We start from the raw sequence: 27,339 nt of genomic DNA on the forward strand, positions 1-27,339 counted from the left end.
CAAAGGGCTTCCGGGGATAAGCGAAAGCTGAATACAAAAGTGCAAGTGCGATTGAGACATCGTTCGGACTTCGATCGGTAGTAGTATTTGTCATCGAAATATTATATCCAGCATCATCGATCTAAGAGATAGGGGGTGGGACGGTTATTCTCCTTTGTACATTCTGTTTCATTGTTCAAGTTGAGGGGGATATAAAGTAACTACTATACACAAGAAATATAAAATAGTAAAGGTTAAAAAAAAAGAGTATCTATATGCACAGTTGAAAGAAAGGGAGAGAGTCATCAAGAGTTAAAGTAGAGAGTTTCTCAATCGATACTGTAGGTGCGGCCTCTCCTTCTTCATCTTTCTTGTTCACATCTCCCTTCTCTTCAAAGCTTTTGGTTGTCATGGGTGGACGGGTGGATTTCCTCCCCGCACTCAATTATTCACAACGAAAACTAGTGGAGATTCCTCTTTCGCTCTTCTTCCTTCGATTTTCGTGTTAGATGACTGAACATCTTACAAGATCTGGGTAACCAGACCGGTGGCGACTGTTCTTCCACCCTCACCTGTAGATTGCGTTAGTTCGCGGTTGTTTTTTTTTTTTTTTTTTTTTTTTTTTTTTCATGACTCAGACTGTTACTCACGGATGTTGAAACGAAGACCAGGCTCGATGGCCATTGGGACATGCAATTCGGCAACCATCTCAATGTTGTCACCAGGCATGACCATCTTCCCATCGGCATCCTCGGTTCCATCGGGGAACTTGAGACCGACGGCGACGTCTACAGAAACCAAAAATCCAACATTAGTCCTCATCTCTCACAAACACCTCAAAGTCCCGCCCGAAACATGTGCAAAAACTCACCAGCTGTCCGGATGTACATCTGCGGCCTATAGTGATTTCCAAATCCGGTGTGCCTTCCACCTTCCTCCTTGCTCAAAACGTACATCGAGCACAAGAACTTGTTAGCCGCCTTGATGGTTCCGGGCTTAGCAATAACCATCCCCCTCTTGACATCCTCCCTCTTAACACCACGGAGCAACAATCCGGAATTATCACCTGCTTGCGCGGAGTCCAATTCCTTCTTGAAAGTCTCCATACCAGTGACAGTGGTCTTGATAGGCTCCTTCTGCATACCGACGAGTTCGACTTCCTCTCCCTTCTTCAACAGGCCACGGTCAACCCTTCCGGTCGCGACGGTTCCACGTCCGGAAATGGAGAAAACGTCCTCGACCGAAAGAAGGAAAGGCTTGTCGAGATCACGTTCGGGAGTTGGAATCCAGGTGTCAACGGCCTCCATCAATTGTCCGATTCTGGTTTCGCCGATATCCGGCTTTGTGCCGTTGAGAGCGCAAAGAGCGGAACCCATGATGATAGGGGTCTCGTCGCCGTCGAAACCGTAAGAAGCAAGGAGTTCGCGCATTTCCATTTCGACAAGTTCCAACATTTCGGGGTCTTCGACGGCATCGATTTTGTTGACGAAGACAACGATCTTTTGGACACCGACTTGACGGGCGAGGAGAAGATGTTCTCGGGTTTGAGGCCTGAGAGAAAGTTGCCATGTCAGCATAAATCCCACGGATGTATTCTTTTTCTAAGGGTATGCTTTTTTCGATTCCGTACATCTGACCGTCGGAAGCGGCAACGACAATAATAGCACCATCCATACTCGCGGCACCAGTAATCATGTTCTTGATGTAATCGGCGTGACCGGGACAGTCGACGTGGGAGTAATGGCGTGTGGGGGTTTCATATTCCAAGTGTGCAGTCGAGATTGTGATACCGCGGGCTTTTTCTTCGGGTGCTTTATCGATCGAGGCATAGTCCAAGAAGTTGGCGAGACCCTTGCTGGCCTGGACTTTGGTGATGGCGGCTGTCAAAGTTGTCTACATGTTGTATTAGCTACGAAATCCTTCGAAGTGAAATGAATATCTCGTAAGATGCTTAAAAACCACCTTTCCGTGATCGACGTGTCCAATGGTACCTATGTCGAAGAATTGTGGTTAGCAATCAACCCCCACCAAGTGCCCCGCGATGCTGCGAAAAAAATTTCACCCACCAATGTTAACGTGCGGCTTCTTTCTCTCGAAAGTAGCCATCTGTCTGATGTTCCCATAAACGTTCTGAACACCGCTGCTACCCCTTCCGGACCTCACAGCGCTGGTAATTAACGGCGATAATGTAGCTCCGTTCTGTCGGATCGAAGACTGTGCGGACTGGCGGAGTCCTCGAAGGACGGCGCCGGCGAGTTTCCACGAGGCCATTGAGGATGATTCTTTTCCCTTCTAATTATTCAATTGATCAAAAAGGTTGTGAAGCCCGGCCGTGAGCGTCGGGGGGAGAATTGGGTAATATGGTTTTAAAGAAAAAGAAGAAGAGGTGAGGTCGAAAGAGAACGGCGTTTGCGGCTCTTACTTTGGGGTTATGGAAAAATTTCCTAGGCGAAAATTTGTACCACAACGCCGGTGTCACGTGATATCGAACTCCGTCAGGTTAGAAGCGTACATATTGAAGGTGAAAATAAGATGAAAGAAAAACAAAAGAAAATGGGGGGAGCCCCGATAGTACCACACTTCCATGGTTGGGATTTAGTTTAGTATACAAGACGTCGACACTTCACTGCACTGTCGATATGCTGAATCACCTAGTAAACCTACGAGGTTGGAGCGATCGAGCGGTTCGTCGAGTGCCACAGTTGCACGACATTAACCAAAGAGGCTACACTGATTAAATTATAAACCAATCACACCGCATCTAACAAGGTATTCCCTCATTTATATGGAGTCATGGGCAAGCTCAAGGCCCATGTGGACTTAAACCTCTGAATCGCACTTTTATACCAACGATCGATTGATATTGCAAGGCCCAAGGCGCTGCTTTCTTGTAGCTACGATCGCCTCGGCATGCCGAGGTACACCGGTGGATGACACCATACCGAACTCGGTCAAATCGATGGAGCGAGCTTTAATTTTCGATTCGTCAAGGCCTAGAGATCGGCTCCGTCGAAAATAACAGTAGTGGGAATCGAAGGGGGAAAAAAGGTAAAAGGCTTTTCGAAATCGAGACTGTTCTCTGGAGCTCTGCACCATGATGCACATTGGGTACATAGATATCCATGCGAGGTGCACGCGCGGCTTGAGCTACAAAACGGACAGCAAGGCAGGCAGGCTTCCAACTAGTGAATGTTTCCCGCGAGTGGGCAGAAAACTCAAATTTCTTGACAGACGACCCGTCCGATCCTAGACCAAGCTGGTGTGGAGGAAAAAGACGTTGACCTGTGGTGGCAGGTTGGGGACAAATTCAACGCATTATCAAAACTTCACGAGGTGTGCCTATACCAAGACAATACTTTTAGAATCACGAAAACCGAAAGACTTCCCTTCCAACCCTTACAGACGGCAGGTCCCTTGTTCATGCAGGTCTCCCAAGGCACAAGGGAAAGGATCTAGCCAATTCCAAAGAAAAAAGTTGTTCGAACGAGACGGCAGGTTACAGCAAACCGATTTAAAGTTCAAGCCTCAATGGTTAAACTCTCACCATCTGTTTCCAACATTTTTTTTTCTGACAAAGCAAGGACGAAGCCGAGCATAGCATAGCATGCTAGCATGTAAGTGCCGCCTCGGGTTGATTGGCAGATAAATTTAAAGGGTACGCTGGCACGGGGGATGGGGACTGACTGAAAACGGGAAAAATGAAAAAGACATTCATAAATCAGCCAGTATTTTCAGGACTCGAGAAGATTCGAAAATATTTAAAGTCAAGGGGGTTCATGCGAGTACCGGTTAATGTGTTGATCAAGGACAGGTTAAAATTAAATAGGACATCGAGGTCAGATCTTCCGGCCAGATGTTCTCTCCGTAACAAGAAGAATAAGCATTGAGGGCTATGACAGCATCCCGCTGGTTTTGCTTCGTCTCCTGCCCAAGGGTGAGCCAAAAGTGGAGCAAATGACGCTGTCGGATTCGATTCCCAGTTGGCTGGAACCAGGTATTGCATTTGCACATGGGAAAGAGGGCTCTTTTTCATCTGATTCGTCAGCCCTAACGAGAATCGCATCAATACGGTCCTCTTTCCCATATAACGGCCGGTTGACGGAGAGTTTTTCAAAGATTATCATGGGGGTCCAGGCGATACTACGTCAAAGATCAAAGGAAGGGCGATGGGGGTGTGGCAAAAAGAAAGGAAGGTTTGGGAAGGAAGGAAGGAGAAAGGTCTCTGGCCAAGACTGTCAGCCCAGGTGAACTTGATAGTCGTAGATACATACGTGCCATGTACGGTTGGTGGATGCAAGCGGCCAAAGCAGGGAATTTTGGACCGTGGCTGTGTTAGTCAGCTTTGGAAGTTGGATGGTGATGTTTCTTATAGCAAGAAGTAGGCTAGGGAAGTACTTGGTAGAGCAGGCAGAATTCCTTTAGTGCAGAGGCAAAATACAATGAACATTCGATCAACGTTGAAAATCCTGATCGCGTCTTCCGCCAGCCGAGGTGCTAAGCGAGCACACCGATGTCTGGAGTCATAGCATCTACATCAATCGATCCAGATGTGGCCGAACATACATTGCCAGAAATTACATGACAGGAACCGGTCCATATTCAGCCAGAGACCGAGCGATGGGAATATCAATGATGTCAAGAAAGCCTCCTGGCCGGATCGCGGTGTGACTTCTGGGAAATGTGTAGCCACACCCTGGTAGGACAGCTTCTCTAACTACGCAAGCAGCCATCGAGCCGTTTCCCGGATCCTCTGGCCTGCCCGGTTCTGGAACCTAACAGGTTTTAGTTCGGGCTATCAACGGGACGGTCGTTGCTTTTTGGGCGGATTTTCGTAATGGTTTTCTTTTTCAACCACGCCGGTTCTCGATCTTTCGATCTTTTCGATCCCGGCCAAATATTCAAGAAAACAATCGATCGTAACTCCCCTCAAAGAACTCCGTCTGTTCTCTCTGTGAATGTGAAACTTGGGGTTTCATTTGTATATAAAAACCCCGTATGCCGTGCGTGTTCTTAGCTACCCTCCTCCTGAACAAAGACACAAAGGAAGTAAGAAAAGAAAGTTGCAAAGACAATCAATCGTCACTTTGAGCATTTGCATTCAACGGCTGGTTTGCGCTCGCTTGCCTGCTTGCTCAACGTTAACGTCGTTGCGGAATTGATACACCACAGTGCCTGCCAACGTCGGATAGATATCAATACCACTTCAGCATCATATCTAACTACAAAAAGGCTTGCCGCTTACCGATAATAGACTCTAACGGGTCATATTTGCCTCTATCGCCAGTTTTTCGTGCCGGGGTGCTTTCACCAACGTATTTTATACCAGCCGGATCCATCGATATTCAAAACAACATCTTATTCTAACAAAGAACTTCGAAATCGAATCAAGAAAAAAACGGGATTCGAAAGAAGGGAAATTAAAAAAAAGAAAGGATTTATTCCAATCGTCAAGTCCGACAAACAAAGCCGAATCGAAGTTTGTTCGAAAAGACGGAAGTAGCGGACGCTATTTGGACGTTTGCGAATTACATTTTTCATCCCGCCCCGGAACAAACCGTGCGAAGACAGTAAACGGTCCCTTTCGGAGTCCGTTTTTTTTTTATAAAAGATTTTAACAAAAGAACACTCGAAGGCAGGCAGCCTAGCAGCTTAGGCCTTATCCGACCCACACCGTTGACTGCTTGGTATCCACTGCCGGGATTTGGGTCTACCCGCCAGCAAAGATATCCATCGATGGCTTGAAATTCAAAAGAAACTTCCAAGTTAACCAACCCGGATTCAACGTAAGTGCACGCTACCCTGTCGAGTGTTTGAGACCATATTCCCGATTCCCCACCAATGCCTGCCTGCGCTGCACGTCGATGCCAATCGGTAGGGTTTTTCGTCCTCGAATATGGAATTTCCTTGTCGAGTTGAGAGATAGCAAACCTAAAAATGGGCCTGCGGTCGAGCCATTCTGAAAAATGCCGCTAGCTGCCGTCCGGCTCTGTACGACGAAGCTACTTTGCGCACGTCGACATTCCTGAACCGCATCTAGACCCGCGTCCCACTCCCAAGCTGGCTAGTTTGGTTTCGTTGCTGTCGATTGATATCGCCCTGTCTGCTTTCGTTCACTAATCCCACCCGGTACTGCTTGTTCCGTGAAATGCCCGACTTTATATGGAACCCGTCTGCTGCTCCTTCTTATCTTCTGGTCATCCCTTCAATTTAAATACCGATTTGATTTCCGAGGCTGCTACGGAGCTAACAAGCTATCGATATACTCGCAGTTGGCCGTGCATCTACAATCGACAACGCAAACACCCCATCAATATCCTTTCTTTCTCTGGAGGAGGAGGAAGAGTCCAATATAAAACCTCGAGCCCGGAAGGCCCCGAATCTGCTCGGCCGACTGGCATTTAAGATCGATATATCATAATTCCTTTTTCTAAATTATTATATAGTACAATTGGCTTGCATTCAAAATGGCAGCCGTTGCAAAACAACCCACAATCGCAGGCGGGGCCCTCTCCGTGGACGCCCTCCCTTCTAGCACGCTCACTCCTAACTTTTTCGACTCCATTTTCAACGACGGCATGAACCCATTTGATGAATTTTTTGCCGGCTCACCTGCTCCAGGTAACCTTGCTTCCTTATCTGCGTCTACACGGAAAGAATATCTTCATTCCGACAAGCCCAGACTTATCAAGGACGAAACTCTGCCCGCCATCAATACCAAACTCGATCAAACTCTCACACCCGAACAGTCACCCAAATCTCTAAATGCTACAGACTCTTCACTTCTATCAAATCTAAGACTTTCTCGCAGTCCGAGTCCGTTTGCCTTCGACTCGATTGCAACCACATTTCCTGACAGTCCTGTTTCATCGATAACACCCATCACCAGTCCGGAAGAACTGACACCGATCACCGTCATGGCGAGGGAGCAATTCACAATTTCGACACCTGTTGAACCGGTGGCTGCTGGGGGGAACTTGAACGCTCAAATCTCAGATAACTCGCAGGCAAATATGCCATCACCTCAGAGCTGGAGTTCGAATGCCGTGGGACTTCCACTTGCGGATCAAAAAACAGACAGCGTAAGAGCGAGGAGACAAACCCTTCCCCAGGGTGTCGAATGTTTAGCAAAACCGGCCACTCGATCGAGGCAGAGATTGCTATCGGATGCACCGGTTGTCACACCGTTTTCACGAATGGATGGAATATTCGTTACCGAGAACATCCCATCCGCCGAGGTCAAGGTGGAGCCTATCAGTCCCACAACTCCAAACTTTCAATCGCTCAACTCTACAACTGGCCGAAAGAGGAAGAGGTCGTCGGTAGAATTTGAAGATGACAATGATGCAGATCTTGACGGCAAGCTCAATGAATCAGAGAAACGAGCTCGCTTCCTGGAACGCAACCGCATCGCTGCTAGCAAGTGCCGAAAGAAGAAGAAGATCATGAATCAGCGTCTGGAGGAGAAGAGTAGAATTCTGGTCCAACAGAACCGATTTCTGAATGCTACTCTTGTGAAATTGCGTAGCGACGTCCTAAGACTCAAGCAAATGGTACTAACCCATCACGGATGCGGAAATCCAGCAATCGAACAATATCTCCAACAGGAATCAGAAAAATACCTGGTAGCGGACAGCGAGGAAGCCGCCAAGAAGAAAGAGGATGCCAGGCTAGCCGGTAGCCTCGCGAAACCCGCCGGAATCAACGGAATCGTTAAAACGGATGAGAGCTTCCACCCAAACGTGGGCGGTAGCAGCTCTGCCTGGCTCAACGAGTTCCACAGCTTCGAAGAAGTCGAATCGGAGGTCCTGAAACAGTCCCACCTCCTCGACTTCAACGACGACGACTTCCAGAAGCTCCTCCTCGGTGACCAGCTCACCGCTCTTCACGACGACTTCGCGACGCCTCCACCTGCTTACGACTAGGTTGGCTTGACTTCCAGGCTGCTTTCAGGTACCATCATCACGCTATGCGGTATCGGACATGGTCCTTGGTGGGGCTAAACACGGCAGAGAGATCTACCCCGCACCACCACCACACCAACACAAAATCCGCTCAGCAAAACCAACCATGCATTGGTCGACACCATCACCTTTCCGGTGGATTGATTGGACAAACGCTTCTCGGATATTAAGGAAGTTTAATATTTAGTCTTTGACAGGTTTTTCTTCTTCGTTTTCCTGTTTTCCTTTCTTTTTCCTCCCTCTGTCAAGTTTCTTTTTTTCTTTCTCTCCCTCCTCGCTTCGCTTCTCCAAAATACATTTGGTCGTTATAAAATTTTTAGTATTGATCTTTCCAGCTGAAAGAAAAAGCCCGTTTGGTCTATTGTTCTTATCTAGTTTATCGGAAACTCATGGGCGGCTCGGTGTGTTCTTTTTTTCTCTCCCTTTTATCCTTCAATCCAGTATATTTTTTCTGCTGTATTTTTTTTTTTTTGGCGCTGGCGGTATCTGGGAGTTTTTCTTTTTCGGTGTGTTAAAAAAACTTGTGTATTTCTACTTGATGGAAACTTTGTTTTGTTGGCTGGAAACTTCCCCACCCGGAGATACCATTTGGCTGTTACTTCTTTACTCTCTCTTTCTCTTCCTGTTATTGCCTTTGAATTTTCTTTTCTTTTCGCTCTTGCCACCCCCAATTGGCAGGCTTGTCTGTCTTTTCCCTGAAGAGGGGGGGGAAATAGGTCGAAGCTTCACTCAAAAACACTTGAAAAACAACCACTTCTCGATGCATTGGGGGTTGGACGAATCAACACTGGTCTGCAATTTTCCATCGCAATTGGATCTTTAGGGGAAGAATACGGAGATAACCACTTTTTTCCTTCTCTTTTTTCAATTTACGTTTTTTTTTTTTTTTTTTTTTTTCCGGCCTGCAGCTATTCCGAATGTTTTGCCAGCTTTTGCGTGGACTTTTGGAGCTGGATGTTGGTTCAGTTCTTCCTCTCCTTTTCACTGGGATCTAGTACACATTGACGATAATGATGGATTATGAGAGATGTCTTTTTTTTAAACTTTATTTTATGAAACGATATGAACCGAGGAGAACAAATGTCTAGGACGATGTGAAAGGAAAGGAAAGATGAACCACAAAGATAACGTTTTTAACTCAGAATATAGCAATGTGGATAACTCGAAGAATTACAAGATAACTCTCATCTTCATACCCTGCGCATGCGCATCTATCGATTGCATTTGTAGGATTTCGTAGGCCTGTGGTTTAGAGATGTATTCAATCGGTATCTGGTACCTTCGACTCCGAACCTTTTTATCCGAAACCGATCCCCGGTTAACGTTTAACGAACCTTTTGTGGCTGAAGACGGTCGATGGCAAGCCCGTTACGTGGCTTTCGTAAGGCCAGACCCGGGTCCGCTCTGGTCCAAGCTCCTCTTCCATCCTTGGCGGCCTTCTTTTTTAGTGGGAGAATCCTCGGGGCAAATTGATCTTGCTAGCTGTGCCTGCAGCCTTGGGCTCAGACAGGATCACACGCACACTTTTTTTTGGGTAGACATTTGATGCATATGATCATGATCGATGGAAGACTCCGGATATAAACTAGCTAGCGATATCTAGGCCTTTTTTTTTTTTTGCCTTGTTTTAATTTTCATCGATGGAGGTGTTCTCCGGGGTGTTGATCAATGTACTCGGCTGTACGATGGTGGCGGGGAAAGGGATGTGATTATTGGATGCTTGTACGTGTTTATCAATTGGCCTAGTGCCTGTGGGGATATCGTGATGGAAGTTGTAGCATCTCGATGCCGCTGTGTGGATTGAAGACTTCCCATTCAATCGAGCAGAGCGGAGCTATAGCTGCCGTTGATATTCGCCAGTAAACATCGTATTGTATATAATCGTACACCGACTGATCGTAACATCTACAACCGTGTGCTTGTATACATCTTATCAACATCTCCCGTATCTAATCTACCGCCTTGCGTCTACGCCTCCTCGACCTTCCACTCCGCAATCCCACCGGGACCCTCTTTAATCTTCCTCTCGAACACATCCCTCAACTTCTCCTGCACGCCAACTTTATTATCCCACTGCTTCAGAACCGCCTTCTCCAACTCCCCAATCGTCTTCTTCCCACCCTTCCCCAACATGATCCTGACCGCATTCTCCGACGGCAACCCCAACCATCCATGCGGATAGTTCGCAAAATCGACTTCCCCGGGAACCTTAACAAGATCCAACCCCTGCGCTCCATCTTCGATCTCAAGGTACCCTAAAGCCATAGCATCTGTTGTTTCCTCGATACTCGATGGTTTCCAGGAGGGTGGTACTTTGACCCCATCGAGTGACCTTGCGAGTTGCTTTTCTACGCCTTCGACAAAGTCAGGGTGGAGGGTGTCGTTCATGAATTTTTGGGCCATGTGGAATTCTCGCATGAAGGCTGTGTTGATGGTCCAGGCTGCGCCGTAACGCATTTCGAGGAGGGTCACGCGGAGGGCTATCGGGGAACGGCTGCGGAGGGTTCTGATCGTTTGGTTGGCCCATTCGGAGTCTTCGTTCCTAAGGGCTTGCATTATTTCGTCGATGGTGTTGTAGCGGAAGCATCTTAATCCACAATTAGCCATTTCATATTCCCTCCTATAAAAGTTGAACAAAGTGAGAAGGGTTCCGTATGAGGGATAACGTACCGATCGATAGCCCTCCTCGTCTCCCCGCCAAGCTTGAATGGCTCGTTATGAGGTAACCCGGTCGTGTACTCCTCGATCGTGGAATTTATATGCTCCAACCTCCACTGCAAATCATCATGATCGTTAAACTCCAACTCCGCAAGTCTATCCTGCAAGTCCTGCAAACTCGAAGAATGGATATAATGCGTCGCCACACCCGCCCAATAAGCTTGCACGCCCCCGAGTCTTTCGCTGGTCAATGCTAGATAGGTACCAAGGTATCCATCAAGGCGAGGTAGGAAAAAACTTGCACCAACGTCAGGGAAGAAACCGATGGTGGTTTCGGGCATGGAGAACACCGTACGTTCTGTTGCGATGCGGAAGTGGCCGTGGAGGGAGAGACCGACGCCGCCACCCATGGTTATGCCGTCCATGAAAGCGACGTAGGGTTTTGTGTATTTGGCGATTAGGTTGTCGAGTTTGTATTCCAGCGCGAAGTAGTCGATCGATGCTTGCTGACCCTCGGGTCCCGTGCGGTTTTGGGCGGCGAGGACGGCGACGTCACCGCCGGCGCAGAAGGCACGGTCTCCGGCGCCTTTGATGACTATCACGTTCGCCATTTGGGATTTTTGCCATTCCTGATATTTTTTTTATACACATATCAGTAAGAGCGAGGGTTTTTTGAGATTTTGGTAGCGTAGAAGGCGTACGAGTAACCTGGGCAGTATTTTGCCAGCCATGGATGCACTGAGGGCATTGAGCTTCTTGGGTCTGTTGAGGGTGATCGTTCGAACACCCTTTATGGAATCGAAGAGGACATCGTCGTCCGTGTTCTCTACTTCATCAGCAGCAGTAGCAGCCGTCGATTGCGAACGGGAATTCTATAGTTTAAAAGCAAAGCATTAGCATCGTAGGCTATTAGGCTCGAGAGCAACGGGGTAGAAGTACCTGCGCCATAGCGTTCACTCCGATCCTCGCGCGGAGGGGCATCGTAGTCGTCGGTCTCGCGTACGAGGAAATCGAAAGTGCCCGGCTTGCGGTGCGTGCCGTGCAGAACCGTCGTAGGATCATGCCCGGATTTTATTTCTGATGAAAAGGATCCAATGCCGGCTCGGAGTAGGTAAGGATGGATAGGATGGCGTATATACAATCGGAGCGGGTGGAGGCTAGGTGGATGGCGTGGGTGGGGCGGACTTTGGTGGGGGATCCGAGGTTGAAGGTTGGAAAGGTTGAAGTTCCAGAAGCGGAATTTGGAGGTGAAACGACGATAGCCGAAACGAGCTGCAGGGTTTCAACCGATTGGCTGCATGGACATGATGACTTTAAATGAATATACATTCTACAGACTGACCATTCCATGGAGATATTATTTCTGGGGTTTCAAGATCGTATTTTTATTCTGTCAAATTGAATAGTATCCCATGTAAAAAAAAAAAAAAAAAAGAAGTCTATCGTAACCACCGTAAAAACCCCCCTGCATGCATGTAATATATCAAATGCCTAGCTGGTCTCTCGATGGCGACGGTAGTGACACGTGCTGGTCAGGAAGCCAAAAGGACTGAAGGCAAAGTTAGTAGGATATTAGTAGCAATGGGAGATGACGGAGATACTCACAACTTCCTTATGCGCCGTCGCAAAAATATGATTTCTCGGATTAAAGGCCACCACACTAGCCGGTCCCTTCGGACTGTCCAATTCCATGAATGCCATCAAATTCCTGTCCTTATCCAACTTTCTCATGCTCAAATCCCACATGGCCAGTCCCTTATCCTGGCCACCGACGACGAACCCCGCATCAGGCGAAAAGCAAACGTCTCCGCCGGTCTTCAGCATATCCCATCTCCCATCCCTGCCCACAGGTGTCGGGCCCTTCCGCTGAAGTCTGCACTTTATTTCACCTTTGAAACTGTCGATAATGTAGTGGACCTTGGCGTTAGTACCGATCATGATCAGACGGCCGTCGTTGCTGAACTCGACTTTTGTCCATTCGGGCATCATGGGTGGGTAGCTGAATTGTTTGAGGTAGTCGTCGTCGAGGATGGGGAACATGGTGAAAGGCTCTTTGTCGAACATTCGGATATCGTAGAGGAATATATGGGAGTGGTGGTGCGAGGCGACGGCGAAGGAGACGCCGGTTGGATCGTGGGCGATCTGAGCGGGAGCATCGATGTTGAGGCAGCCCGAACAGTTGGAGGATCGCAAGTCCCAGAAGCGAACGGTGTTGTCGAGGGAAGAGGAGAGGAAGATATCATTCAAGGGAGAGACTTCGAGATTATTGACGGCCTGCTTGTGACCTTTGAAATATCGGATGAAGGAGTTGTCATGGAGGGAAAGGTATCTTATTGTGTCTGTATCATCATCACCATCGTTAATCAACCTGTCCCCGACCGAACTTCAAGACCGAAAAAAAGACAGAAAGAGATGTATGGATAGAGAACCGGGACATACCATCTTGCTTCGTACTGGCATAGATACAATTCGTGTGGTTGTGAGTGAACTTGGCGAGGTGGACGCCATACTTCTTGCTGAAGAGTTCCTTGGAGTGTTTCCCCAACTTGCAGTCGTACAGCTGAATGGACTCATCATCGCAGGCAGCCAGCAACCACTCGCCGGTATCGTCGAAGTCGAGCGATGTGATCACAGAGCCTTGGGAAGAATTCCGAAGCGACTTTGCAGGACGGTAGGACTGGATCACGTCGGCGAGGCGTTTGGCGGAGGGCTGGCTGGTGGAATACATTGCTGGGTTTCTTTGTCGCGCCAACTGTCTGGCCCTGACGGAGTATGGAGACTATAGCAAGCTCGCTCCACGCCAAGAATTCACCTGCGTACGGTCCACATGCAGGCACCGTCACCTCGAACGCCGATTACTCAGCCAAGTACGCTATAAGTTAGTGAGCAATCGTACCTGCTTCGTCCCGACTTCGGATATTGTTATATCCAAGAGCAGTATCCTATCTGGATAGCGACTAGTACGTCCGATCGAGATATCAAATCCCCCCCCACCGTATCACGGATATCTATCGCATCTCGCGGCCTTCTTTGATATCGTCGTCGCATCTCCCACCGAGAATTCGGAATAGTTTATAATTCCGGTTGCAAGTTAAGCTCACGGTTGCTGCAGGGGCTGGTCCTTTTTCTGTTTAAGATGTTAGCTCGATTTCGAGCACCGGTGCCCGCATTTACCCGTGCAGACTCGTCCGGTCCGGCGTCCTGCTGTGGGCCGAATTTGTAAACTCGTGCCTCCCACCGCTCCAGATCTATTGCCATTATATTAGGTATTCCCTCGGGATCACGGTGTGCGTGCGTACATACTTTCCATACACCGCGATGCAGATGATCCGACTAAAATTATAATTATGACCTCCACGTTTTCTTTTCCTTTGTAGCAAACTATAACTCGAAAAATGGTCCGAATCTGCGGCAGCTCTTTAAGCTAAAACTTTCCAGCGGCGACAGTGTCCTTTATACAAACATCTTCTGTCTTCTGCTCGTATATAATAGTATCGACAGGCAAGACGAAAACAAATCTCTCTTCATCATTATCAACATATCGGTGCTACGGTTGCGGTCGCAAGGGTATCAGCAAGATTCGTAGGATCGCACTGTCGCCATGCCGCAGACGACAATTGGCGGGTTCATTGCTGGCGGGCTGGCCGCCTGCGGTGCCGTCACCGTTACAAATCCCTTCGAGGTCGTCAAGACAAGGTAAAAATACGATTCTCCTCCTTCGATTGCAATGCGCATGCATCTGTATTCCTATAATTCCCTGGAGGTCCGGTTGGGATACAATGCTGTTGTCCGGTGTCGTCCCGCTCTTGCCGTTACAGCCCGCTGACAGTTCGGCATCAATGGTACCTAAAGGTTACAGCTTCAGGGTGAACTGGCGTCGAAAGCGCATGTCAAGAAGGTCTACACTGGTATCTTTCAGGCGCTTCATCTGATCTACAAGACTGAGGGGATACGGGGCACTCAGAAGGGACTCGGTTGTGCAGTATGTCTCCCCGCCCCCACCGTGGAAGGTATATCTGATTGTATTTGCATAGTATATCTACCAAATCCTCCTCAATGGTACGCCCCTGGCAATATACACCCTATTCTGTTATAATGCATACCTGATAATGACCACCGTATAGGCTGCCGTCTCGGTTTCTACGAACCGATCCGCTCCTCAACCACCCACCTCCTCACCGGCGACTCCAAACACCAAATCCCCTACATCAACGTCTTCGCCGGCGCAACATCCGGTGTGATGGGTGGAATCGCCGGTTCCCCGTTCTTCCTCTTCAAAACCCGTCTACAATCCTACTCCCCGGCCTTCCCTGTCGGAACCCAACATCCTTACAAAAACTTTGTCGAAGCAGGTAGGACAATATACTCTGCCGAAGGGTTCAAGGGATTATACCGCGGTGTCACCAGTGCTATCGTGAGAACCGGTGCGGGAAGCAGTGTTCAATTACCCACGTACTTTTTTGCGAAACGACAGATTGAGAAGTACGGATTGATGGAGGAAGGGCCGTTGAAGCACATTGCCGCTAGCAGTTGTAGCGGTGTGGCGGTTTGTATTGTTATGCATCCGCCGGATACGGTCATGTCGAGGATGTATAACCAGAATGGGAATTTGTATAAGAGTGTGGCGGATTGTTTTGTTAAGACCGTCAAGACGGAGGGAGTGCTTGCGCTTTATAAGGTATGTTGCCATCTTACTATTCCACGGTATATTTGTGAATTATCGGCTGATATGATTTTACAGGGCGTCACGGCTCATTTGGCCAGGATATTACCGCATACGATCCTAACCCTATCGTTAGCAGAGCAGACTAACAAACTTATCGAGTCCATCGAGAGGAGGGTGCTATAACGAAAAAGTCTTATTTTTGGCTCGGGAGGCTACTTTTCAGTGTCGGTGTTTTATTTTCAGAGAGTACATATTGATTAGTATCTACCTGTAGATAAAAGGTCCGAAGTGTGGTATTTTAGCCGGCAGGTTTTGGTTCAGAGCGACAGCGATGGGATTTATAATGTTACGGCGGAAACTAGCGTTGGTGCCTTTTACGAGGTATCCTTTGGTTCAGACCTACATGGTATCATGGACATCGATTTTCTTTTGTCCGAGGATTGCCATTACATTGGAAGAATAGAAGGGTTTACTTTTTCCAACCATACGTAGCTGCCAATCTACCCTTGAGATGTTCCGCAGCCGTGATTACTTTCCCTTGCGTTTCCGCTTCCGTAGCTCCTCGTTTTTTACCTTTTTCTCGAAGGAATTCACTAGGTACCGGCACAAGAAGTGCCGTATCGACCGGATGGCAGAAGAATGCCATGGAGTACCTATCTTCTCCGCTAACACTTGCGGTGGGTGGTACTACCACCCTGTGAACTGTGCTTTTGAGGTACCCACCGGTCCAGTATGCTGAACATAATGGATTTCGTTAATCGACAACCGATGCTAGGAATAAGGGACGACTCACATAGTAAATCGCCGATATTAACCAAAATCGGCGGCGGACGGGATTCATCCACGGACTCCGGATGGACGGGAACCGGTTGCCACCCTTTCGATAGAATCTCCAACCCTTCCTGTCCGGGTCTTTGGAAAAGAAGGGTTATGCTTCCGTAATCCGAATGTGCGCCTGCTCTTATATCTTTGCCTGGGATGTAATTTGCATCCGAAGGGATGATGGGGTACTACCATCGCCACCATTCATAGATCAATATCTACCACCGAAGGAAGCTGATATATAAAATAAAGAAAAGGGAAACACAAACATGCAATAACCGTAATATGCTCCCCGAAGGACCGGATCGATCGTGTCGTGAGGAAAACCAATCTTTACCGCCTGCTTCTTCGTCGATTTTCAGACCCATGGCGAAGAGTTGGAGGAGGCGAACGCAGAGGTTGTGGCAGGAGGTGAAGAAGCCGTCGAGGGTTGATTCGTCTGCAACCAAGGAGTCCGGGAGGGTCTGTTGAGCGTAGCCATCTTTGAATTCACCGAAGTTCAGGGCTCTATATATTTTGTATTCAATAATCGATCCGAGATGGTGAAGGTTGGGTTGGGTGGGGATACTCTTTGAAGTCTCCTCGCTGCGAAGTAACACCGGTACGTCAAACCAAGGTGCCACGCAGAGTTCGAACGGATCCGCGGAATAACTTACCGTCTGGTTCTCCGGATCTAGAGTCTCGGAGAGCATGGAACTCCATCCTTTATTCTATATATTCCAATTCATATTTTTAGAAGTCTCGCCTCGAGACACACGGAAGGGGAACTTTTGAGCATACGTTTTCTGATATCGCACACTTCTCCTTCTCAGCTCTCGGGGAAGCAAAGAATTTCTTTGACTAAATATCAAATACTATAATCAGTAACAACTATTTCCTAAATAAAAATAATACTTGTGCATTCCTTAAAAAAGAGAAATCAACGATGCAAAATTATATCACATACCAACCGGAACATGTGTTGAACGCTGTTGTAATCGATATTCGTGCTTTCGAGCTCGACAAAGATAAACCCGAACCTGGCTGCCGCATCGACCAGGCGGTCCGCCGTCTCGGTGTCGATTCGGGACACATTGATGACGGGGATTTGGGCCGTTGCGGGTGCGGGTTCTGCGGTTGACATGATATATTCTTGTTTGCGAACCGTTGGACGATCGTACGGATTGAAAGTTATATGTTACGATTAGACTCAAACTGTGGATTTAAGGGTACGGTATGGGCTTATCGGTGAAAATAGAGCCAGAGCCGGGATTCGATATCGAGATATCGATTACCGAGTGGATCGGGAAGGTTGTGATGCAGTCTATACGGCTAGCTTTAACATTACCGGTACATGTACGGAACTATCGTCGAGATGCCAATGCAATTATATCTCCAGCCTCGGATCGAGGCTATTATATACCAGCAGGTACTAAGAACGTGAGGTTTAAACTGAGCAAGATTGTTACATGCAGTGTCTTGTGTTGAAACCGGCACGTTGTGTGTGTGGCGGATTGGCGTTGACCAGGTGGGCTACCTGTGGGGATGTTCTTCCTGTTCCCGACGCTGCATTCAACCTTCAACCTTCAACCTCCACCCCCCTCCAAGGTATCCTACCAGCTAACCGTCGTCGTCGGCATCACCAGCATCGTCCGGGGGTTTACCGTCTTCTTCTTTCTTTCTTGTTTCCATCCCTTGCTGTAATACTACGTACTTGTATACCATAGCGACGTGCTAGCTTCGCCTTTTAACTTTCAACAGCTCCCTTTCTCGACCGCCCCAAATACCTTCAAAAATGCCCGCGCCAGGACCTCCGAGGACCGTAACTCCCCTTTCGATAGGCGGATCAAGTGAGCACGTCCCCAGCTAGGATCTCCCAAAGCTACATCTCCCAATGGCATGGCTAACCTCTTCCTCTCCTTTTACAGTTCGTAACTTCGACGCCTGGTCGAGCAACCGCCTCCAAACCCTCCCGATATCCGTTCTCAAAGATGCAGTCGTCGGAATCGACGCTGGGAATTATCTAAAGAAGATAATCGATGGACCCGGCACGAAAGAACCCCTCGTTCCGGCCCTCGGCGGGTTTCCCTTCAGTCTCAGAAACAAAATTGAAGACGACCTCTCACAATGGCACCAGGCTAGTATCAAACCATTATTCGTCTTCAGTGGCATCCAATTCCTCAGGACCGACAAGGCATCTTCGACGTCCGAGGTGGCTGCCAAGAACCGTAGTGTGGCCTGGCAGCTTTATGATATCGGACACGCGACTCAGGCCGTCGAGGCGTTTGGCGACTCTGGGTCTCTACAACCTGTCGAGGTATATAGGTTTCTGAGACAGATTCTCGTCGAGAATAATGTGGAATTCCAGGTCGCGCCTTACGCTGCTTGGGCGCAGCTGGTATATCTCGAACGTCACCCAAAGCAATTCATCGACGCCATCTTCGGCCCCGCAGAAGTATTCTTCTACGATGTCGACAAAGTCATCACGGGGTTCAGCTTCCCTCGTAACTCATTTTCGTGTCTCAACAAAAAAGCCATCATGCAGGACTTGGGCGGACTTAATCACGAGCAATTCATCGATGCCTGCATCCTCTCCGGATTCGACTTCTGTCCCACATTACCCATCCTCGAGAAGCAAAACTCGTCTTTATTCAAGACTTGCCTGGATTTCCTGAAGACATGCCGCAGCGCCACCGGTATAGTAAACCAGTACAGCGAATCGCCGGCGATCAAGGACTCCGGCTATCTCGACAAATATAGACGAGCAAGGCTGGCTATCAAGCACCAGCCCATCCTTACCGACGAGGGCTACATCGAACCGATGAGCATCGATGATGCTCCGGGTGACATGCACGAATTCATGGGTAACCGCCTCCCGGAAGAAGTTTATTTCTACCTCTCCCGTGGCGTAATCGGCTCTTCCGTCCTCGATATGATCGTTAGCGGCGAGCTGCACGAGCTCCCACCCCTCGATGCTGGAGAAAACGAGTCCTACAGAGTATTCCTCGAAGGCCTACAGACCGTGCGCGCCCAATCCCTCGCCCTCCTCTCTCAACCCCTTCAGCACTGGTGGAACAGCAGAAAGATCTCGGTCATCTACTGGTACGACAAGCCAAATCCTCGACCGGTAATATATAAGGATCTTAGCGCGGGACTTTACGAATCCACCAGCTCGTGGAACGTGAAGGAAAGCGTCTTCGCTACCGCATTAGCCGCGAACCCTGGGAATTCGCTGCTTGGATTCGCAATCACGGGGTTGGCTGATAAAGACCTGGCTGCGAAGACACACACGCCAAAGTCAAACGAGAACCTTCTGAAGACAACCAACGAGGTGGTTCTCAATGTGTTTTGGAGAACCCTACGTCTTCGTGAGTTCATCGATAAGGATCACTTGCTTACCCCATGGGGTAAAGTACTTTCAACAGCGCTGGGTACTCTCGATCACAACGACGAACTCGAGGAAGCCTGCTACCTCGGCATCGAACTACTAAAGGCTAAGATGCTACGCGCGGATCCCAATACACTCAACCAATACTCCGGCCGTGATGCGGATAGGCGGTATTGCAGTTTAATCTCTCGCGTCGCCTCCCTCGGAAAACTCAGACACAACAGCATCGGCTACACCGGACCCCTAAGCAGGACCCTCCTAACCTACAATTCGATAATCAGATTGATGTCCAAGAACCTTGAAAACCTGATGCAAATGGTTCTAACATCACTATTGATGAATGGAGATGCGGATAGGAGTGATAGAAGTGATTGGAAACAGATCGGGCTTGCCATTCCGTTTGTGGAGGATATCAATGCGGGGTTGGGGATTGCGGTCAAGACTTATCTGGACGAGTTGACGAATACGGAGGATCCGACGAGTTATGAGACGAGGTTGAAGATTCAGAAAGAACAGTTGATTCCGCAGATGTTTGTGCAGAGTGTGGATGTTATGGCGGATGTCGGGAAGGCGTTTAGGTTGTGGGACGCTGTGAGTTTTTCTTATTTCCCCTCTTTATCGAGAAGGGGATGTTTTGAGGATGGAGATATAACTAACTTCTATGGTAGATCATGTCGGGCATCAAAGCTGCACCAGAGGGGTTAATTCCGGATGCTTCGAAGTTTGCAGAAGCAGACGCCTGGTTGAAGGCTAGGCGGCCTGTATCGTAAGTAGTTTATAGCCAGCTAGTATATCTCTTTTTTCTGTTTTCGTTTCTCTTTTTTTTTCTGTTTATTATTCAACCACCCGGGCGTTATGAATACGGATTCTTTCGAAAATATTTGCTATAACTCGGAAAGATATCGAGGCGGTGGGATGGAAGGTAAGGTCACGGTTACTAGCGGACTTGGTTTAAACTGGGAAAAGCGAGAGCGAGAGAAGACACAAAAAACGAAAAAGTAAAAATATATTATCAAATCCTAAACGTCAACCATGGGTTCCAGATGTGCTTGGCTGTATTGTTTTTTCAGCCCAAGATCGTTTTGTGAAGTTCAAGTTCCCGGGTGCATATCGACTCGATACTTCCAATGTAGGTAGCTATAGGTAAGATGCTGCTATAGCTATCCCAGGATCAAGGGAGCAGCCACGATGGTAAACTGCAAGCCATTACATTAATTTCTGATCTCATATACCGACCTGAGTACCCAAGTATGTATCAACATCAAAATTCGTTCCCTATACGCAAAGCAGCAAACCGAGAGTAATAAAACCAAAACCACCACCCCAATCTTAAACGCCCCTTCAAATCGTGCTTCGTTAGGTAATAAAAATGCTATAGAACAAAAAAAAAAGGGGGGTGTAAGCAAGTAAGTATGTATATTGGTACCGGTCTCGTAAAGACCGGTCGTCCATACCATGATACCCGAACTTAAAGCTGGGGAGACTTCGTAATCCATGCTTCTTACCTACTGGTAAGGTATCTTCGAAATATCGAATATAGGTCGCTAGTACGCACTGCCAAAAAAAGAAAAGAGGAAAAAAGAAAAGGAGGACTCTCTGCGAGATGAAACCTGCATGAAAAAAAGGACTTTGACGTTTCCTCGCGCATCTAATGTGTATCGATATCAAAACCTCCAGCTGCAAGCCAAGATTTCCAAATGAGAAAAGAAAAGAGAAGGGAGAAAAAACAAACAAAAAACACTCAGCCCACAACAGCTGGCTGCATCATGCATTGCGTTCTTCATTAATTCCTGTCGATATAGTATCAAAGAACTAGAACTTTTGTTGATTCATAATCAAAACCGGTACTCGGAAAAATGGGTTGATTGCTTTTTCGTCGTCGAAGCTATTCAAAAGGAAAGAAAGGGATATGGTCGGACATTTTCTTGCAGAATTGGCTCATGAATGGATGTAAGTCATGACTCTAGCATGGAGTATTGCAACTGATGTTTGATATCAAAAAATGACCACGATCACGCAATTAGCAGCTGCCATCACGCAATCGTTGAAGCTTTGATGCTATTGGATAATAACGGAAAGCAAGAGGGGAGATGCTCAGAAGACCACTTACTTTGCACAGACAAGTCTAGCTTCTCCCCGTCGATTCGACTTCTTCGCCCTGAAAGATGTTCCGCCACATCTAATTCCCCCCCAGTTAGCCATCCCCGATGTTTCCCCCCCAGGATTCCAGACAGATACATCGCTCCTCACCTCTTGCACTTCAACGCCTCGTCATTATCACTCTCACTGCTGAATCCATCATCCGTATTATCTGCCGAACTAATGATCGAGGGCCGGCGGTCTGATCCGTCCGCCATGAGGTATCCCACGGAGGTACTCGGGGCCGCTGCCAAATTATAGAACGCCAACGATCTCACACTTTCCCCCAGCATTAAATCCACAGGATCATTTGAGATCGTTTTCGCCAAAGGGCTGGTCGTGGACGGCAAATGATCTTTAGCCAGTTTCCCGCGCATATTTAGATTGCTACTTGAAACCGAGTTAATCGACGTGGCTCGTGACCTTGTCGCCACAGGTCCATTTCCATTTCCAGAGACTACTTCCGAAACAGCAATCTTAGGTACAACATTCGAGGAAGCAGTGCCGTAACTTTGGGTTGACATGGTGGATATGCTCTTTTTCGGTGATAAACTCCTGTTTCTGGACGATACGACGCTGGTATCCTTATCATCTGTTGACTCCCTTGTTGCAGCTGAATCACGCCCTGCAGATTCCCGACCGCCTTGCATTGAGGTTCTTCCAATCCTTGAGTCGTAGCTATACTGACTCTGCACGCTGTTCCTCCATGATAGGATGCTATCACGAGGGTTATGGGTTGAGAATTGTCCTGACACTCGTTTGTTCCCTCCGCTACCGAACATCTGAACCTTCTTTGAGAACGTCGAGGATGTCTCCCAGGACTCGTTCTTTCTTTTGATACACGCACAGTCCTGTCTGAAAACCTTGATCTTTCCATTGTAGTCCGCAGTTACGATGATGTTTCCGTCCAGGTGGAGGGAACGGGCAACATATGCAGGGGACTCCTCGGCTGGTTTTGACCTGGAAGCTTTTATTCTCTCGGATATGTATGCGTTGGGATCGCGCCCATTTTGCACCGAGGTTTCAGGTGATTTGATCGGTGATTTGATCGATGAAGCGAACGATTCCGAGCGGCTGATCAATGTGACAGGAGGAGGGTTGCAGAGGTCATAGATTGGATCTCCGGAATGGCCGAGTAACTGACGAGTCTTCGTAGGTGCGATCAAGGCACATGTGACGATGGAGTTATGTGCTTCAAAATACTCGACTGGGATCTTGGTCTTCTTCTCGCCGATCCCAGCGTGAACGTCCCAGATGTAGACCTTACGGTCTTCGCTGCCGCAAATGATATATTTCATGTCATCGCTGAACGTTGCATGTATCTGGCTGCACGTGTTCTCATTTCCACGAAATTTAACTTCAAGACTTTTGTCGCGGAAGTTATACATTCGAACTCGAGAATCGTTGCTCGTGATAAGAAGTTTTATCTCCCCGCCATTGGGATCATCTGGAGGGTAACTGAGGGCTTCAATGCCTGTGATCTTGCTACCTCTTGCGTTCCTTCCATGTGAAGAACGAACGTGAACCTGTGTGTGATACCGTAGTCCTTCGGTTTCGTAGAATATACAAAGCCCGGACAGACAACCCGCAATGGCGTGCTTTCCATCGGGTGTAAAGGCTACGGCAGTAATCAGGTCAGGCAGTTCCACGGAGAATGCCACGCTCTTGTCTGGAATACTCCACAATCGTAATTTGGAATCCAACGAACCTGCAAGGAAGAACCTATCATCTTTTGGGTGAAACAGGATTGATGTGACAAAGTCAGAGTGCTGGAAAGCGCATAGGCATTCCGCTCTGCTGACGTGCCACAGCCGCACAGTTTTGTCCATTGACGAGGACAGCAGGAAATTATTCTTACTCCAGCTAAGGTCAAGGATGTCCGCTGTATGGCCCGTATATTCTCTTAGAGGCTCCGCGCGGAAGACTGGGGCGTTCAAGCGGACACCCCCACTGTCACCCCCATCGAATCCCTGCGTATTCTCTTCCTCCTCATGTTCCCTACGATCCTCTTCGGAACATAGAACCTCCCACACGGTCACAATCTTATCCTGCCCGGCCACTGCAAGGTATTTTCCGTCCTTGCTGAACTTCATGGACCATATGGCACCGCTTTTATGTTTCGCCATGGGTATCGATGGTAATGTCGGTGCCGATCTATTCTCCTCCCCGCTGACATTCCTTGCATCTTTTATCGGATTGGGGTTCTTGAACAGCTCCTGCGCCAGGAAAACGTGATTAAAGTCCCTGGTATGCTTGTTATGCGAGCGTATACGGATGTACTTTGGAGGAGGAGGAAACTTCGGTGTGAATCCGATAGGTTGAGAGAATACAGCCGCATCAAGACCTTCTGTTCGCTGCTCGATAACGGACTCGCTATCATCTTCTTCGTTGACAGTAGGTTCCTTTCGTTTACCACCTCCAATGAAACGACTCAGGAACGATACTCCCTTCCTATGAACGAATTGTTAGCTTATCAAAATAAAAAAAATAAAAATAAAAAATAAAAAGATGCTGTACGACGATAGAAATATGCACTTATGCACGAACATACTTCTTGTCCTTACTTCCCATTTGCAGAGAGGGTCGGTTCAAGTCCATCTTCCGAATAGGAGGCGTGGCTGTCCCGCTACCCTTGAACGAGTTCGCTGAGTCGTCGCCAAGAGATCCATGGGTGCTATCATTGGTATCCTGACGTCGTAGTCTTTGTTGGTACGTAAACTGGCTCCCTGTTCTTTTTAAGATATGTTGCGATAGAGGGTCGATAGCGATATCGTTGAAGGGCTTGTCGTGAGGTCGCGGTGATAGTCTATTCGAACTGGGCGAGTTTAGGGAGTCGCTCGTTTGCCGTGACAGGTCGCTGGTTTGGAGGGTGGGACGCGATACGGTCGAACCAGACCGTGTGGATATGATAGGCGGCACTTCGACATCGACTACGGCAAAATTATACCGGAAAAAAATAAAAATAATAAGCAACCTTAGCCAAAAAAGTATGTACACGATATATATCGCCTTTGCAGGCCTGGTTTTCTTCCCGCGCCGTCAAGCCTGGATAAAATCGCAAAAAGTCTTGGGATTCATGGGAATCGACTGGCCGAGAGGCTTAAACGAGGCCTGGCGGAGGGGCAGCTGCCTTACCTTCGGCTGCGTCGGATTCGCTCTGGGTAGCTCGAACGTCGTCCTGAAGCCTGTCGATGTCGTCTGGCGCATCTGCGCCTGGGTTCCACGCCCGAATTTTAGGTACGGATATCGACATTGGTGGTGAATTTCTGAAGTCGCAGATTTCCTTTCGAGATGTCAATACGTCAAGACGTTTTCCGATGGATCGATCAATCACGAGGAATGGTCCCAAGATATTGAAATACTCTGGCGGCTGGAAAATAGAAATAAAAAAATAAACAATAGAAATAAAAAACCAACTAGCGGATAAATTTCTTCACGGATGGATCAAGGTCGCAATCGGTCGAAGGGCTTGGGGAAGCTCCTCCGGACCATGCTGTTGTTAAGCTGGCAAAAAAAGCTGTCGATGCGATATTAATGTTGGGGCGACAATGCAATATTCGAGGTTTCGCTGGCAAAATTAAAAACGGGACACGACAGCGTGGAATTGTTCCGGAATCGACAAGCTCCGATGGTTAATGCGGGCTGATATACACCACCCGGGTTTGGTTTGAAAACGTTCGGGTTCGCGGTCGTCGAGTATTTTGAGGTGGGATCAATATTGGAGGTCGATGTTTCTATCTTTGGAGTTTATCTGTATATGTGATTACCAAAGAAAGTCTCTCTCTCTCTCTGAATAGAAGTCCTGGAAAGGGCAATATGATCCCTCTTTCCCATCATTATCCCACAGTCCATGGTCATGGTCATGGTCATGGCATAGGACGACCAGTAGTTACTGCAGTCGCATTCACGAGTCTCGTTTTTGCCAATGTTTTCCGTCAAGTCAAAGTCACAAGCTTCTTAATCAGCCAGCATCAACTTCGCCACCCATATTAATCTCAATATCAAATATCTCCAACTGCTCTTTTACTGCTTCAATCCTTCAGCATATTTATAAATCGTACTTGCGCATGAATTCATCGAGGGAAAACGGAATTATTTTGTCAATGACGTCAAAGCGAATCGCATGTCGGACCGTAATCGCCTGGACCGGGTTGCAACCTGCAAATTTGCAAAAATTAATGCTTGTTTGCAGCCTGTCATGTCTGAGGAATTTAACTGCTTATAATTAATTAAGCAGGTTGGGTCAACGACACTAGTACTATTCTATATCAGTGCTATTTATCCTCAACCGTTTCATTCATATACTCTAAAGCTAAGTCGTAACGTTGGCCGTTGAATTAACGTTGACTAAAGCTAGTAGTCTGTACGACAATGGCTCTATCTCTGTGACAGCCCTACCTATCTAGATCTATCGTTAATTAAAGAACTACAAACAATTGCAGGCAGTTGATTTTTTTTATTCTATTCTTTCTCAACGATACTGAAAGTGAGTACTTAACTATCCCTATCTTGGTGTTTCGACCCGGTCCGTGCTGCGGCTTTGACTGCTGCAACCCGAACTGGCAGCTTCCAAACCGTTGGCCTCAGCTTTGAAATCTTCATGCGACGGACTTCTAGATGCATTCTGTTCTGGCAACGTTACCACATGCTACGTTCAACTAGCTCCTCAAAGAACACGTGAATACCTTCCGTGCTCGCTATTGGAGAGTCTGGAGTCCAAGCCGCATACGTATGATGTTGGAGTGCAGTGAGTTGCTACAGTACCAAGTGGCCAGTTCCTTGAAGCTCGAATCGAGTCGTACGTTAGTACCAAGGAGAGCCACCATCTAGATCGCATAGTCAATACCGTTACCGTTGGTTGTTTTCCTCCACCAAAGGATTCTATTTGTCGAAGCAGATCGATCGAGGCTTCGTTATGTAATCTGCAATGTTCACTCCATGCAATAGTTGTCACTCTTAAGATTTAAGGATTGCTCTTTCGTTCCCGAACCTCCCACGGCCCACGCCTCTCCAACTTAGCATCCTAGAAGTCTGATGCTTTATACGATTGTTGGCGGCCTAGCGTGGCTGGATATTAGTGATCTTCTTCTTCATCTTTTTTTTTTTTTCTGTTCAAGATGTTAACTGGTACGATACAGCGGGTAGTTTGAAGAACTACAAGCCGATTGTCCTTGAAAGGAGCGCATTTTCTTGTAAAATATGGTATAAAAAATGTCACTCGCAAAATGTAACCTGCCTATGAGCTACGCCCTTGTGGTTCACGAGGTATCCGGAGCTTATGGACTATTACAGTCGCATCCTATATCCTCCCCGCAGACCTCATATATCCAGGCGCCATGGCCGACTGCATCAATCAAGGAAGCCCCGACGAGAATTAACACACCAACTTCCTGGCAATCACCCCGCTAGGGGTGCGTGTATGCAAGTATGTATGTACATACATACATGTACACTTCAGACTCTTGGGATCGAAAGCTAGTTGCAAGTTTAAATAAAGTTCTACAAGCAAGACATCTGTGATGGTCCATTCAATAGTCGAGGGAACAAACTGGACATGCGATCTTATAAGGCTGCCAAGTCAATTTATCCCTCGTCCACAGCGCCAGTGCAAGCCATACGACCGACTGTTGAGGCACTTTTCCATTTTCTCCACTTTCCTTCAACCGCAATGCGTTCAATTTTTTTGGAAAAAGCCGCGATGTGCGAGTGATGGGCCACATGCCTGCATGTGAGAAGCATGATGAACG

General features: G+C 47.8%; 8 protein-coding genes across 8 annotated transcripts; 3 read left to right on the top strand and 5 right to left on the bottom strand.

Annotated features, from left to right (window-relative positions):
* Positions 1-501: 501 nt before the first annotated feature.
* On the bottom strand, positions 502-2,250 carry DFL_008604 (uncharacterized protein; the record flags this gene model as incomplete). Its single annotated transcript, XM_067638359.1, has 6 exons — positions 502-551; positions 630-767; positions 851-1,530; positions 1,610-1,872; positions 1,942-1,970; positions 2,046-2,250. The coding sequence occupies 6 exons, from the start codon at positions 2,248-2,250 to the stop codon at positions 502-504; spliced, it is 1,365 nt and encodes a 454-aa protein (XP_067486254.1).
* A 4,193-nt stretch (positions 2,251-6,443) lies between these two features.
* Positions 6,444-7,901, top strand: DFL_008605 (uncharacterized protein; the record flags this gene model as incomplete). Its single annotated transcript, XM_067638360.1, has 1 exon — positions 6,444-7,901. The coding sequence occupies one exon, from the start codon at positions 6,444-6,446 to the stop codon at positions 7,899-7,901; it is 1,458 nt and encodes a 485-aa protein (XP_067486255.1).
* Positions 7,902-9,908: 2,007 nt separating this feature from the next.
* On the bottom strand, positions 9,909-11,579 carry DFL_008606 (mitochondrial 37S ribosomal protein mS47; the record flags this gene model as incomplete). Its single annotated transcript, XM_067638361.1, has 4 exons — positions 9,909-10,527; positions 10,611-11,227; positions 11,300-11,470; positions 11,538-11,579. 4 exons carry the CDS (start codon positions 11,577-11,579, stop codon positions 9,909-9,911), a joined length of 1,449 nt encoding a protein of 482 aa, XP_067486256.1.
* A 502-nt stretch (positions 11,580-12,081) lies between these two features.
* Positions 12,082-13,326, bottom strand: DFL_008607 (uncharacterized protein; the record flags this gene model as incomplete). The annotated part of the gene is made up of 3 exons (XM_067638362.1): positions 12,082-12,147; positions 12,204-12,937; positions 13,038-13,326. 3 exons carry the CDS (start codon positions 13,324-13,326, stop codon positions 12,082-12,084), a joined length of 1,089 nt encoding a protein of 362 aa, XP_067486257.1.
* Positions 13,327-14,199: 873 nt separating this feature from the next.
* Positions 14,200-15,447, top strand: DFL_008608 (uncharacterized protein; the record flags this gene model as incomplete). Its single annotated transcript, XM_067638363.1, has 5 exons — positions 14,200-14,294; positions 14,451-14,580; positions 14,633-14,657; positions 14,723-15,276; positions 15,340-15,447. 5 exons carry the CDS (start codon positions 14,200-14,202, stop codon positions 15,445-15,447), a joined length of 912 nt encoding a protein of 303 aa, XP_067486258.1.
* Positions 15,448-15,733: 286 nt separating this feature from the next.
* DFL_008609 (uncharacterized protein) lies at positions 15,734-17,209 on the bottom strand (the record flags this gene model as incomplete). Its single annotated transcript, XM_067638364.1, has 7 exons — positions 15,734-15,999; positions 16,058-16,274; positions 16,356-16,593; positions 16,655-16,671; positions 16,743-16,796; positions 16,867-16,926; positions 17,033-17,209. 7 exons carry the CDS (start codon positions 17,207-17,209, stop codon positions 15,734-15,736), a joined length of 1,029 nt encoding a protein of 342 aa, XP_067486259.1.
* A 651-nt stretch (positions 17,210-17,860) lies between these two features.
* Positions 17,861-20,223, top strand: DFL_008610 (uncharacterized protein; the record flags this gene model as incomplete). The annotated part of the gene is made up of 3 exons (XM_067638366.1): positions 17,861-17,915; positions 17,994-20,044; positions 20,122-20,223. The coding sequence occupies 3 exons, from the start codon at positions 17,861-17,863 to the stop codon at positions 20,221-20,223; spliced, it is 2,208 nt and encodes a 735-aa protein (XP_067486260.1).
* A 1,336-nt stretch (positions 20,224-21,559) lies between these two features.
* On the bottom strand, positions 21,560-24,845 carry DFL_008611 (uncharacterized protein; the record flags this gene model as incomplete). Its single annotated transcript, XM_067638367.1, has 4 exons — positions 21,560-21,632; positions 21,704-24,043; positions 24,144-24,522; positions 24,728-24,845. 4 exons carry the CDS (start codon positions 24,843-24,845, stop codon positions 21,560-21,562), a joined length of 2,910 nt encoding a protein of 969 aa, XP_067486261.1.
* Positions 24,846-27,339: the final 2,494 nt, after the last annotated feature.

The sequence above is a fragment of the Arthrobotrys flagrans genome (assembly GCF_004000055.1).
Source record: "Arthrobotrys flagrans strain CBS H-5679 chromosome Unknown unitig_1, whole genome shotgun sequence".
NCBI classification, from domain to species: domain Eukaryota; kingdom Fungi; phylum Ascomycota; class Orbiliomycetes; order Orbiliales; family Orbiliaceae; genus Arthrobotrys; species Arthrobotrys flagrans.